Source organism: Phalangium opilio, unplaced genomic scaffold, assembly GCF_054372755.1.
Source record: "Phalangium opilio isolate 3A_F unplaced genomic scaffold, DU_Popi_V2 ptg000082l_1, whole genome shotgun sequence".
NCBI lineage: Eukaryota > Metazoa > Arthropoda > Arachnida > Opiliones > Phalangiidae > Phalangium > Phalangium opilio.
The window spans coordinates 1533551-1546414 of NW_028324189.1; the positions used below are offsets into that span (position 1 = coordinate 1533551).

Here is a 12864-nt window from a genome sequence, read left to right on the forward strand (position 1 = left end):
TAAGCTTAAGTACTTAAATTAATTCTGATACTTAAAGTTAACCTAATTGCAAAATATTTTAAGGAAACACAATACAATAACTCGAGGACAAATTTAAGCGTTATTTTCTTTCCTTATATAACATTATAAGCAGATTTTTGATAAAGGCCATGCCATGTATGTTCAAAAAATAATTAAATTAAAAATATTATTCATGATTTATTGTGTATGATCAGCGGCGTACGATCAGATATTTATTTTTTTTTTTTATATTTTTACGCTTTGTTTAATTTTGGGTTTTCGTAATACTTAGCAATTATTGTTTGACGTCTCTTTTATGATTGGACAAACGATTGACCAATGAAAATATAGAGTTAAGTGTCCCCCCCCTTAATTTTTGAACAATAGAAAAATTGGTCATCAGCGGAAGTAGGTGTCAACCGTAAAAATATATGTATTTTCTTGGAAAATATTCAAAATTATTTCCTCGAGTCTTCAAATTATGTTTAAAAATGTTTCGCTAGACCAAGAAATTTACCCATCAAGCCCAAACTATATTTAAATAATATTAAAGACATACGGTGTATATAAGTGCTTAACAATAAAGATTCGTAGTTTAGTCTGAAATAGAGCATAGACCGTAAAAAAAAACCTTATTTTATAAAAATTTCACCAAATTGTGATGATTTTGAAGATACATATATAAGCTTATATATGCTCTTAATTCCTCACGTGCAGCCGACCCTATTCACTAAATAATCACGTGACAAAACTCTATCAATTGTTTAAGCGCGTGAATTTGCAAAATTCAAAAACAAAGGCTTAAATGGATTTTTCAAATTCGAAAATAAAGGCTTAACGAATATTAATGCATCTAAAAAAGACACGTGACATTACTGATTATCATAAATTATGAATACAAGTACAAAAAAAGGGATTAATTTCTTTTACTGTCAAATGTCGCCCCAGTTACGACTAGATTTATGAATTGAAGAAACAATACAAGCGAAAAAAACTATTTTCACCATTGTAAATTTTGTAACGTCGACAATAATAAAACGAATACATTGTAACCCAACATAACCAAATGAGGTTTCGAAAGCGGGACTTGAAATAAGCGTAGTAAAAAAAACACGATAAAGGCGTATGGTTTTGAATCTTTATTTGCATTGGAATCAAAATTAATCGTCGCTTAAAATAACGTGGCACTACTAACCAACTTGATAATTTTAGAAAATGCGAAAAAAACACATAACAATCAACTGAGCTTGATAATTAATTATAAAGGATTTGCTTCTTTTTTTTTCATACAGATAAATACGTGTTTTAGTTTTGTAAAACTGCTTTTTTTGAAGTCTTACAGTTATTATTAGAACGTTATAATTTAAAATCTCTATTTATTTTAGTTAGAAAAGTCTTGACTGACGCCCAAAACAAAAAATATGATACTATAGATATTTCCTTCTTACTGTTTATAGGAAAAACATTCTTGTAATTGTTTGTTGAAAATGGTCAGCCATAATGTTCCTAGCATGTGGTCCTCGCTTTCGCTTGACCAGCGGGTGGTGGTGGTACGTATAAAGACTGTGTATATACAACAACAGCGGACGGACATACAATGCTTACTAGCGCGATTAGGCTTAACAGCCCAAAACAATCTCTCAAAAGTTCTGTTGATGGTCAACATATCCGGAACAAGGGTAATTACTATAAACGGAAAAGCGACGCAATAACAACTTTTGGGTTCATATTAAAAGAAAGTTTTGTACAGAAATAAATATAATCGAGAGAGTTCTTGGGTTCTTAAAGGACTTATCTATTGGGACACTTGCTAATGGGCACCATGCAGAATTCTTTTCCTAACCAAGCGGGTCCTACAGACTTGGTAGCCCTATTTGTCTTGAATGAGTAAACTATATATAGACCCAAGTATTATTTAAGTTGGAATCTTTAAAGTAGTTCTTGGAACCAACCAGTGAGACTCGGGGTTTGAATTTAAAACGTTATCCAATTAACGAATTAATAAACTGGATTTTTGACTTGTAGACTTACTAGTCTTATTTCGAAGACCTAGTGTCCAGTGTATTGCATTGCACTTGGGCCTATAATGCTGTTAAAACGCGGTACTGCAGTTTGCAGAATGTAATTTTAAAGTATACATACCTCCATTGCAAAAGCGGTGCCATTGACAGTGTGCTCCGAACCTCTTGTGTCATCTTTACCCCAGTGAAATCTAATTTCACTTAATCGATACGTTGAATCTTGAGGTAAAGGCCCACCTGATAAGTCTGTAACATTTAAAAGTTCACGCGAGTTATTACTAAATATAGATTAATCTAGGCTCTAAATCCTTAGCCTTAGCCTATCCGTTTTAATACTCGAATTGAAAAATGTACAACGCAATAATGTAAGTGGGATAACCCATAAACATTGTTCCTGAAAGGTTTGTCAGCAAGTTAGGGGCAGTGTTCTTTGGACGATTTCAAGTACAAAATGTTCAGTGACATTTAGTCGTCCGAGACACCGTTTTCGAGTTACGATTGGAATGTTTTATGGACAGACTTTTCAGAAACACCCTGTATATGAATGAATGGATGTAGCTTGGACTTTCTATTGAACTTAGCAGGACAATATCGGTAAATCGGAAGTGGTCACTCTAGCTATAGACGCTTCCTTCCCTCACTACTTTAGATTCTACTTCCTCTCGTAATGGCGCGTTTCCGAAACTGGGGATTTTATTGCCTATATACAAATATCGACCAGTACCACCATCGTAACGTTTATACAAAATAAACCCATAGCTAGAAATACTGTTTAGCAAGAACAGATAAAAGTTGAGTGCTACGGGCGCGGCAAACTGTACGTTCTGGACTCAATTTGTCATCTGTTCTCGATATTAGGTACAAACGAAATTCAATATTAACCGGAAGGAGGTGAAGGAAGTAAAAGACGAACGGTTGTTCCGATATTTTCCAAAACGACATCCCTGGTTTCGCTGTAGTAGATTTCCAGCGGACGGCGATATAACTCGACGTTGAATACAGCCTCCCTCGATTGTAAATTGATCGGTGAGGTCAAACGATGACCGTAAAGACGGTCAAAATCCGTTCGGACATTACTCAAATCTTCCCAATTGTCGTACTCCTCACCTTGTTCCGAAACTTTAATTGAAACAATAGAAAAAAATTAAATTTAGTATTTTATGTTCGAAAGGAAACGGTTTCAGGTTTGAATGGCGCGTGTTTTGTAGTGTAGTTTTCAAATTCAAAATAGGCTTAACGCATAGGCACAGATATTTATGATAGTTTAGTGTTTCACAACGTTTAGGTTACCGGTGCGCAATTATCCCAATTGGCCGTATGAATTCCTGCTTAAATGTATTGAAAAATATGCATGGATTCTCGGCTTTCACCAAAAATAATTAAAATACATCATGCATTTTTAATTCAAAGTGTATACAGTAAATAATGCTGATATAATTTTTAAATGCAAGTTGTATTTATTCCTAAAACTGTACTTTAAATAATGTCTCAAACCAAAGTAGCGTAAATAAATAGCACGAAATGCAACCAGTGCACGAATAATTGCGGTGTAATTAAGTGGAAAATAATTTATTCGTAACGAACTTAATTGCGTACATTTCCCTAACTTAATAACAGTTTATGTAAAAACGTAACTGTGCACTAAATCCGTTAATCGAAAATGGTACGTTTCCGAGTGCATATACAGGGTGTTTCTGATAAGTCTGGCATAAATTAAGGGGGATGTTCTTTGGGTGCACGATTTTGAGTCGTAAATGTCGCTCCTATCTCCATTTTCATTGCCCTAAGGGACACTGTTTTCGTGTTATGATTTTCAAGAGTGTTTTAGGGATGACCCCTTAAATTAATTAAATAAGAAATCATTGTCTTAATCAGTTTCTTAATTAATTAAATTTAAGGGGGTCATCCGTAAAATACTCTGTACAATCTTAACTCGAAAACAGTGTCCCTTGTGGAGATAGAAGTTACAATTTCGACTCAAAATTGAGCACCCAAAGAACATTCCGCTTAATTTCTGGATGCAGACTTATCAGAACACCCTGTATATACATATATAGGCCTACGTTCGATAACGTTTGTAATATAATCAGTTGGTTTTTCGAGCAAACACAGCTATAGCCATTATTATAGCGGAATGGTTATTATTGGTTCAAAAGTATGAAAGGTTTAGAATAGCGCACGCTATAGAATCGTTAAAAATATATTTACCCTGGCATTAATATTATTCTTTTACGGATATAAGTTATTCTGGTCGAGTTTAGCCTGTTTCCGGTCAACAGGGGGGAAGTTCTCTTTCATATACCAATGCATTTTGCGCATTAGCTCTAGTGTGGGAGGTTCAAACTCGTGTTTTAATAAAGGATATAGTGGCTACCCCCTCCCTCCCTCCCCCATTCTTTCACGATTGTCCTAAACCCAGGTAAAACGCCTTAAAAACCGTCAACTATACGAATTAACAAGTTGGTGAAACAACGTATTAATGGTTTTACTAAATTATAGTTGAGGTCAAAACTTCAAAGGTTTTTCGGTTTTTATTTGTAGGGTTGTAACACAGATCAGGGGAAATATTATATGGGGATTTGAAAGGTACGGGGAATTTTTTATGTTCAGGGAATTTTTAATGTTCAGGGAAGAAAGTCAGGGAAATTGAAACGTTCAAGGAATTTACACGAAGTTTAGGGAAGAAAATTTGGGAATTTACACAAAATTCAGGGAAAAAGTTGAGGAATTTAAAAAGTTTAGGGGATAAAGTCGACGAATTTGAAAAATTTAGGGAAGAAATTCGGGGAATTTGTCAAATTCAGGGAAGAGGGTCTGGGAATTTAACAAATTCAGGGAATAACGTCGGGGATTTTGAAGAATTTCAACAAAGTAAGTGGGAAACTCTGAAAATTTGAGTTTGGTGGATAAAAATCTTGGATTTACGAAAATTGCGAAGTTGAAGGCTACACCGTTTCACAATTAACTTTAATTCAAGTGTCTTCTTCGAGAGTAACTTAATTAAATCTCGCTTACTCCTACAACACCGAGATTGTTCAATTACACTAACTTCGTACCTAAAGCGTGTTAGACAGTACCGAGAAAGAAAAAAGCCAGTTAAGGGAGGTCGCAGGTAGGCATTACCTAAGAGTCGCGCATGAGTGCTTTCAACCTATGGAAAATTACTCGGTAACAGAAGTATGACCAATAGTTTAGAAGCTTGAAAATGTCGTTAAACTAACATTAACAATAATACAATATATACCAGCAGCAGAGCGGCAGAAGGACGACTGTATAACAGCCACTATAAAGGAAAAAACACAATCAAATATCACAGAATAAAAGAAATTATTTTTCCGCACTTGGTTTTGTTGAATTCCCCTCCTGTTTAATGAGCTATTATTTAAACTGGGTTTCAATAGGAATAAAAAAACAAATAAAAAAATTATGAATGCATCGTCTAAAAGATTTCCTCGTTGTCCCAAAATACAGCCTTTTATAATACGGTATAACGCAAACAGAAGTTATTTAAATTTAAACACAACACCGTTTTTCCTGAATTTCAAAATATAAAATAACGACATATGGGTTAGGCCTATATCACAAAAGTTTCAGGAGCAATTTGTGCGAATCTGGATTTTTAACTTAAACCCCTTAAATTGCCCTAAATGTCTTATATCATAAATTCACTGTCTCATTTATTTAATTTGTAAACATTCGAATTACGGTCGCGCTCAAGACCAAGACGTATCTCTAGATTTTGGCGCGAGAAAAATGGCACGCGCTTTTTAATTTTGATTTTTTTCAAATTAGGCTTAACTCGTACAAGTTCTGAAGTTTAAAAACAAACAAAATTAAAATGATAAACGTCATAAGAGGCTAAATGCACTATTGTTTTGGTTATTATCAACCGAATGAATACCCGCTTTTTCCAAAATATTACTAAATTATGTAGATTTAATAGATTTTTATCCCAAAAAACTGGTACCTTTACCAAATTATTGCTAACAGGCAAAGAACCAGGATGGCGGCCCAGCCCCTCAGCGTTGGTTTCTCTTCAAGTAGCTAATGGAAGTGTCTATAAGTTTGTTTTAGTTGCTGTTTCACCTTTTAAAAAAGAGACGTTCTTTTAGCCAGTATTTGAAACGTTTTTAAAGTCAGATTCTTAAATTCTCTATTATCTGTATTTCATTACATTAACTTTATCGTCTCGGCCGCAAAAATATAATAATTTTAAGAAACCTTTATACTTTTTATTTATACAGTATCTATTGTATTATTTGTAAAGGGGAAAAATATGGAAAAAATTATCGCTTGGTTAATTTTGCTTAAATTTAATAGCGTACGTACAAAGAAATCAAATGTTGCGATTCGTTCATTCTGCAGGATAAAGAAAAATACATCCTTGGAGTAAATAACTAACTTAAATTAATGTATGTATTTATTATAAGTAGATAAACGTGTTTCTATAGTTAGTAGTGCCAGTCATTTGGGAGTTCAATTCAATTCAACTGCTATCTACAACAGTTTCTGAAAAGCTTGTAGTATTCTGTTTGATTTGATTCAGTTCCAAACTTGCAGGAGATGCTCTAATACAAAATTACTGGCAGCCCTGAAGCGCATGCGCAGTTAAAGTTAAGAAACGTTGAAGGAAGTTGATCTAGGCTCTAGCACCTTTAGTGCAAACTTATAAACCAGCCTGAGTTAATTTCCTCTTTTTGTTAAATAATGTTTTGGGTCGATTTAGGCTATAGCTGTTGCGAGGTTTTCCCGGAATTATTTTGATTATTTTATTTCATTTTTTCCGCGTTTCTGTTGAATACTAGAAAATGGCGGGGTTTATATATACACACATAAAAAACAAACGATATTATATATTTGTGGCCCTATTGTTGGTAACCATGTGCCTTGACTTGTTGAAGTCGAAATTATACAACGGTTAATGAGAAATGTGTGAGAGAGGGTTGGAACAGTCGCTATGGGGCGTTAACGCGATAAGGCAAAACCGTATATATAACGAATAGAATTCAAACAAAATAATTGCCTCTAGCTGTGTTGGAACAAAAGATATGTTTTAATGAATTAAAATGAATAATTAAACTTGTCGGTATAGATGATAAAACCATTTCAGCACAGTCGCATGCACGTGTATATATATTTTCACGCCGTTGAGCTTTTGTTAGATATCCAATTAAAAAAAATGAATTAAAACAGTGACCAGTGTATGTATGCAGTGTACGGAGTTTAATTATACGCTCTATGTTCTGTAAATTCAGCTCTAACTTGTGTATATACGAGTACTGAATTGAATTGAATACATTGTTTATTTTAAAAAAAAATTTAATTTTTCTGCATGGTTTACTCTGAAAGTCTAAAAATCAAATATATTTTGCCTAAATCTGTAAATACGTTGGCTTGGCTTAGTGATTAGTCCCTCGTAATACGTATTAACCCCTTTGTCAAAACAATCAGTATTACAGACAATAGTAAATTAACCCGAGTTGGCCTTAAACTGCAAACATTAATCCATCAAGTCTAACGATAATTTAAGCGTATCAGTTTCCGCCGTTAAGTCGTTAATAAAAGTCGATTTAAAAATGTATATATTTAACGTATATATAAGTTATTTGGCCAGACAATAAACCAAGCACCCTGAAAACAATAAGAGTTATTATACATCAAGTTATACCCTCGGGAAGTGGGATGGTAACGTACGTTAAAAAAGACATCCGTAGCAATTAAATCAATCTGAATTAGAATCATTTTCAAGACGGTTATACGCGCGGTGTTCGACGCACACTGCCGCCCCGAGCTATAAGCTGCAATTCGCCACACAAACGTAATTCCTACCTACATAGCTAGCTACCTCATTATCAATCACACTGACAGTAAAATTGACCGTTTTCATCTCGCGCCTAAATCTTGAACAAACGAAAGCCGATAAAGAGATAGTTTCGTATCTAAAGTCCTTGTCGTTGAGTATTAGCCAGTTAAAATCGTATTTTAATTTGACGACTATCACTTGAAAGGCTCGTTATCAGTAAGGGTTACTTGAACTTTATTGTATTGCACAAAAGAGGTATCAATTAAATTTCTCAAGAAATTAATTAATTATTTTACCGGTGATGAATTCTTTTGGCGCGAATAACGTCACGTGATATATATCGAGTCATCATCATCAAAAAAAATCTTAAGAATAAAGTACGTTGATCTTTAATTAAAAAAAGTATATATAAATTTTTATATATATATTATTTTAATTATGCAATAATTAATTATTGATGTTGTTTCCGGTCTTAAATTAAATTTTTAAGGTAATTTTAGGGTCAGGACTTATAAAGTTTATTCAGAAATATAAACAATGAATGACTCTTTCGGTTGGTTTAAAATTCTTAGTATATATTTAAATTTTCTACTAATGAAAAATATGTTTAACTTACGAAATTATGGTTATTTTCATTTAACGACTCTTCTCAAGGGTGGTGTTGGCTATGCATCACGTTTATCCATTATTTATGCAATTATATATTAATTTTTTGCATGGAAAAAAGTGGTTTGACGTTAATTGAAGCATTGTTTACCTTGACCGCGTATAATTATTTTAATTAATTTTGATTATGGTTAGTTAACTTCATCTTCTTTTCAATATATTTAAATTAATTATAATTCAAAAGAAAGAATTCTCGAAACCGGAGCGGAGATTGAATTTGTTTGATATTCAATAAACAAATAAACATGGTCAATCAGAATTTTTGTAAATCTCAATTGGCATACACTTTCACAATCAGGAAAACATCCAAAGTACATAGTATATATTCCAAGCCTTTTAACAAAACACGTGAACACGCTGACATAATAATTTTCACTCGCACACACTTGGTCTATAATTTCAATTATAAGTATCGAGTCGAAGCCGTTACAAGAATGAATCCAAATACAAAAGCTACCCAGATTAAATGAGAAAAATATAGGTAAGGTTCTTGATGGCACATGATATTAATATTTAATAATTAAAAGAGAAATTGTTATACAGATTTGATAGAAGAAGAAGAAAAAAAAGGGATGGGAGGAGATCTGGAATTAATTTTTCCAAACCGACTTTCGCCCTCGGGTCACTGATGGTGCTGCTGCTGCTGTTACCACCACACCATCTTTTTATATTAATTCTAGAACCCCTTAGTTGACACTATACCAACAGAAAAAATGACAAAACATAAAATTCAATTGGGAGTGGGCGCATGCATGGATAGGATTTCAATTTTTCTCAATTTTCTTTTTTTTTTCATGATTGCAATCATGAATTTGTTTCATTTTCACGTGAAAATAATATTGCGAGGATTCTGAATCCAGCTTTTCAGATTCGTGCACTTGATTCCGTCGGACCTATTTATTACTTTTCGGGCCGCCATTTTTAAAGATGGCGGCAAATAGAAGCCCAAAAGTGTGTCTTTGAATATAACGCGTATCTTATCAAATTTACGTTGTTAAATAAATAATTCTGGTATACTTTCTCTCTATACACTCTTGTAAATATACTACTAGTCTACTGATTGTGAGACGGCGAATATTCATGGGATAATTGCCTAAATTCTATGCTAGTTGTAATGAAAGCATACAGGTAGACAGATGTAGAACTGTACCTTAGGGCAAAACATGATTTTGGTAAGCTGAACATGTCCCATATTTTCGATGACAGTTTTCTAGAAATTCGGGTATCCCCGAAGGCATAAAGATCTTAGGCTTTTTTAACACTAGGCCACATTGTATGTTTCGCTAAACACAAAGAGTTTCTTTAATTAAATCGTATAGTGTAGGGACATGATACGCTTAATGATATCACTTCTTTTTCTCTCCAATGGAATTGCAATTAGGCTGGATGGATTTAATTTGTAATTTTTCATGGAAAGCAGTGTTTTCTGCCTTTCTGCATTACAGGGCGCAGTTGACAAAATATATACAGCATCTAAAGGTACTTGACCACAATATAAACGTCCCTAATTTCTATACAGGTTATTTCTGATAAGTCTGGCTTAAATTAAGGGGGATGTTCTTTGGGTGATTTTGAGTCCAAAATGTAACTTCTAGCATTTTCTGACTCAAAATCGCACAAAGAACACCCTGTATATTATTTTGTAGCACGATTTTGAATGCAAATTTAAAGATAATCTTTAATAGATTAAATATTCAAAAAGTTTATATCCAAATTTTTATTTTTCTAATAACCATCTGTTTAGAATATGAGAAAAAAAGGACAGGTAGATTTTTTTCTAATTATCAAAACCAAAACCTTTAATTAATTAAAATATTAATTAACCAGCATGCAAATTTGGTGCTATTCAAATTAACTCACTATATATTTAACAATAAAAAAAATTTAAAATACAAATTTTATTATTATTCAAAAATTAACCAGCTTAAGGTTTCCCACAGTTCGGTTCAAATCGGTTTTGGACTAAAACTGAAACTGAACTGAAACTTTTCAGTTAGGATTTTCAAGAACTGAAACTGAACTGAAATTATCAGTTCGGTTCAGCCAAGAAGCTAAACGAAGCTAAACGAAGCTAAACGAAACTAAACGAAGCTAAGCTAAGCTAAGCTAAACGAAGCTAAACGAAGCTAAACGAAGCTAAACGAAGCTAAACGAAGCTAAGCTAAGCTAAACGAAGCTAAACGAAGCTAAGCTAAGCTAAACGAAGCTAAACGAAGCTAAACGAAGCTAAACGAATCTAAACGAAGCTAAACGAAGCTAAACGAAGCTAAGCTAAGCTAAACGAGGCTAAACGAAGCTAAGCTAAGCTAAACGAAGCTAAACGAAGCTAAACGAAGCTAAGCTAAACGAAGCTAAACGAAGCTAAACGAAGCTAAGCTAAGCTAAACGAAGCTAAACGGAGCTAAACGAAGCTAAACGAAGCTAAGCTAAGCTAAACGAAGCTAAACGAAGCTAAACGAAGCTAAACGAAGCTAAGCTAAGCTAAACGAAGCTAAACGAAGCTAAACGAAGCTAAACGAAGCTAAGCTAAACGAAGCTAAACGAAGCTAAACGAAGCTAAACGAAGCTAAGCTAAACGAAGCTAAACGAAGCTAAACGAAGCCAGTTTTCTATTGTTCTACTAATGTTTGCGGGAACGTATTGATATCGTTTCTCGCGATAGATCGAAAGAGTACTTAAATATCTCTTCAGTTCAGTTTAAGAAATAAACCGAATCGAACTGAAAACTGATCAGTTTGGAGATGTGCAAACTGAAACTGAACTGAAGCAATCAAATCAGTTTAGTCCCTAAACTGAAACCGAAAATAACTGAACTGAACCGAAAACTGAACTGTTTGAACTGAACTGTGGGAAACCTTAATACCAGCTGAATTTAAAATAACCCTGATTATAATTATTTCACCTTACTTTTAATTAATCCAATTAAATTTTAAATAATATTCTAATCTGATACGTCACGTGTATATTTGAACCTCAAATTCCTCATGCAGAAATAAAATTCCCACACTATACCTAACCATCCTTTCTTAACTTAAATAGGGTTTGTTAACTTATGTTAGGTAAGAAATAAGGCTAAACATGATAAATCTTCAATTTACAATGGCGCCCTCGACCCACATCGTAGCAAAATACGATTTTCCCGCTCAGGTAAATAATATATGTAAATTACTCGTACCAAATTCATATGGTAAAAGTAAAAAAAAAAAAATAACGGATATACATTGTTAGAAATCGCTCGTGAACGGAAATATTGAACACAATCGTTCGAGTATTTTCATTTGGTATTTCTAAACACTACTTATATTCTTTCTTTTTTATATAGTATAGATCATTCAACGTCCGCTGTATGAAAACAGAGGGACAAAATTGTATACTATTTTGAAATTAAGTTTCCGTAATGGTCCGAGAAAAGTGTACTGCCACAAATTAGAAACCCCGTGATTATAATCGTGAACTTGGAAAAACCCCAAGTTTATGGTAAACAAGTTAGAATTCATTTTAAGTAAAGGTCATTTTCGAGTATAATATAATATAACGACATGTAATATTCCCCTCCATACTTAACCATCCTTAACCCTAAGGATTTTTCAAACTTAAGTATAGGTATTGTGCGGACAAATTTTACCAGGGGTAATTGTAACATGACTCTTCCAAACATCATTTTACATCTGGAGTGTACAAGGTTACTAAACCAACCGAATCACATACGCTATAAATAGTTCTCTCATCATTACTCTATTAGCCAAGGCGCATGCATGCGCTTGTGGATTTTTGTCCCACGTCAAGACGAGCTTGGTTTGCGGGTTGATTGCTGAGGATTTAGTAAATGCCAAACAGTTAAAAAATTCACCCTAGCACGGTGCGATGCCCATCTGAAATTTGATGAGCATTCAGGAGAGCGAACAAAAAGGGTTAATTCCCTCGCCTGGGAAGAATCATGTTACATAACAAAGTGTCATCCTTCTTCTATTATCCCCTTCTGATTATAAACACCTACGCGTTAGACTTCTCCTCAAAGTGATTCGAGGAAAAGCCTAACTCGTAGTGCCATCCATTGTGGAAACTTAATTTCTTGTATCTTCATTAATATTGTACATTGAAACACGGTTCCAATTGATATATTCGATTATTTTATACGCTCTTTCGATTAAAAATGAAACGATTTAAGTACTGAACTGCCAGACTTCCTCTCTGCAGATTCATGGCTTCACAAACGGCCTGGTAACACTGGGGTGAAAACTACTTCAGTAACAATTTCAAGTTTTTAAAAAAGTACGTAGTTCTATTCTTTCATACAGAAGGCATTGATAATGCGATATTGATCGCGTGCCAAGACCTATCCTACGTAATCGATTAACACCGCCCATAAGAGTA

At 33.8% G+C, this 12864-nt stretch overlaps 1 protein-coding gene across 1 annotated transcript in view; it reads right to left on the bottom strand.

Annotated features, from left to right (window-relative positions):
* LOC149650751 (carbonic anhydrase-related protein-like) overlaps positions 1–12864 on the bottom strand; it is a 41130-nt gene that overhangs the window by 27500 nt on the left and 766 nt on the right. Inside the window, exons 2-3 of the mRNA XM_089847377.1 lie at positions 2904–3140; positions 2143–2267 (exon numbers count right to left, since the gene is read on the bottom strand). Of these exons, the coding sequence (XP_089703503.1) occupies positions 2143–2267; positions 2904–3140 (362 nt within the window). The remainder of the gene's footprint in view (positions 1–2142; positions 2268–2903; positions 3141–12864) is intronic.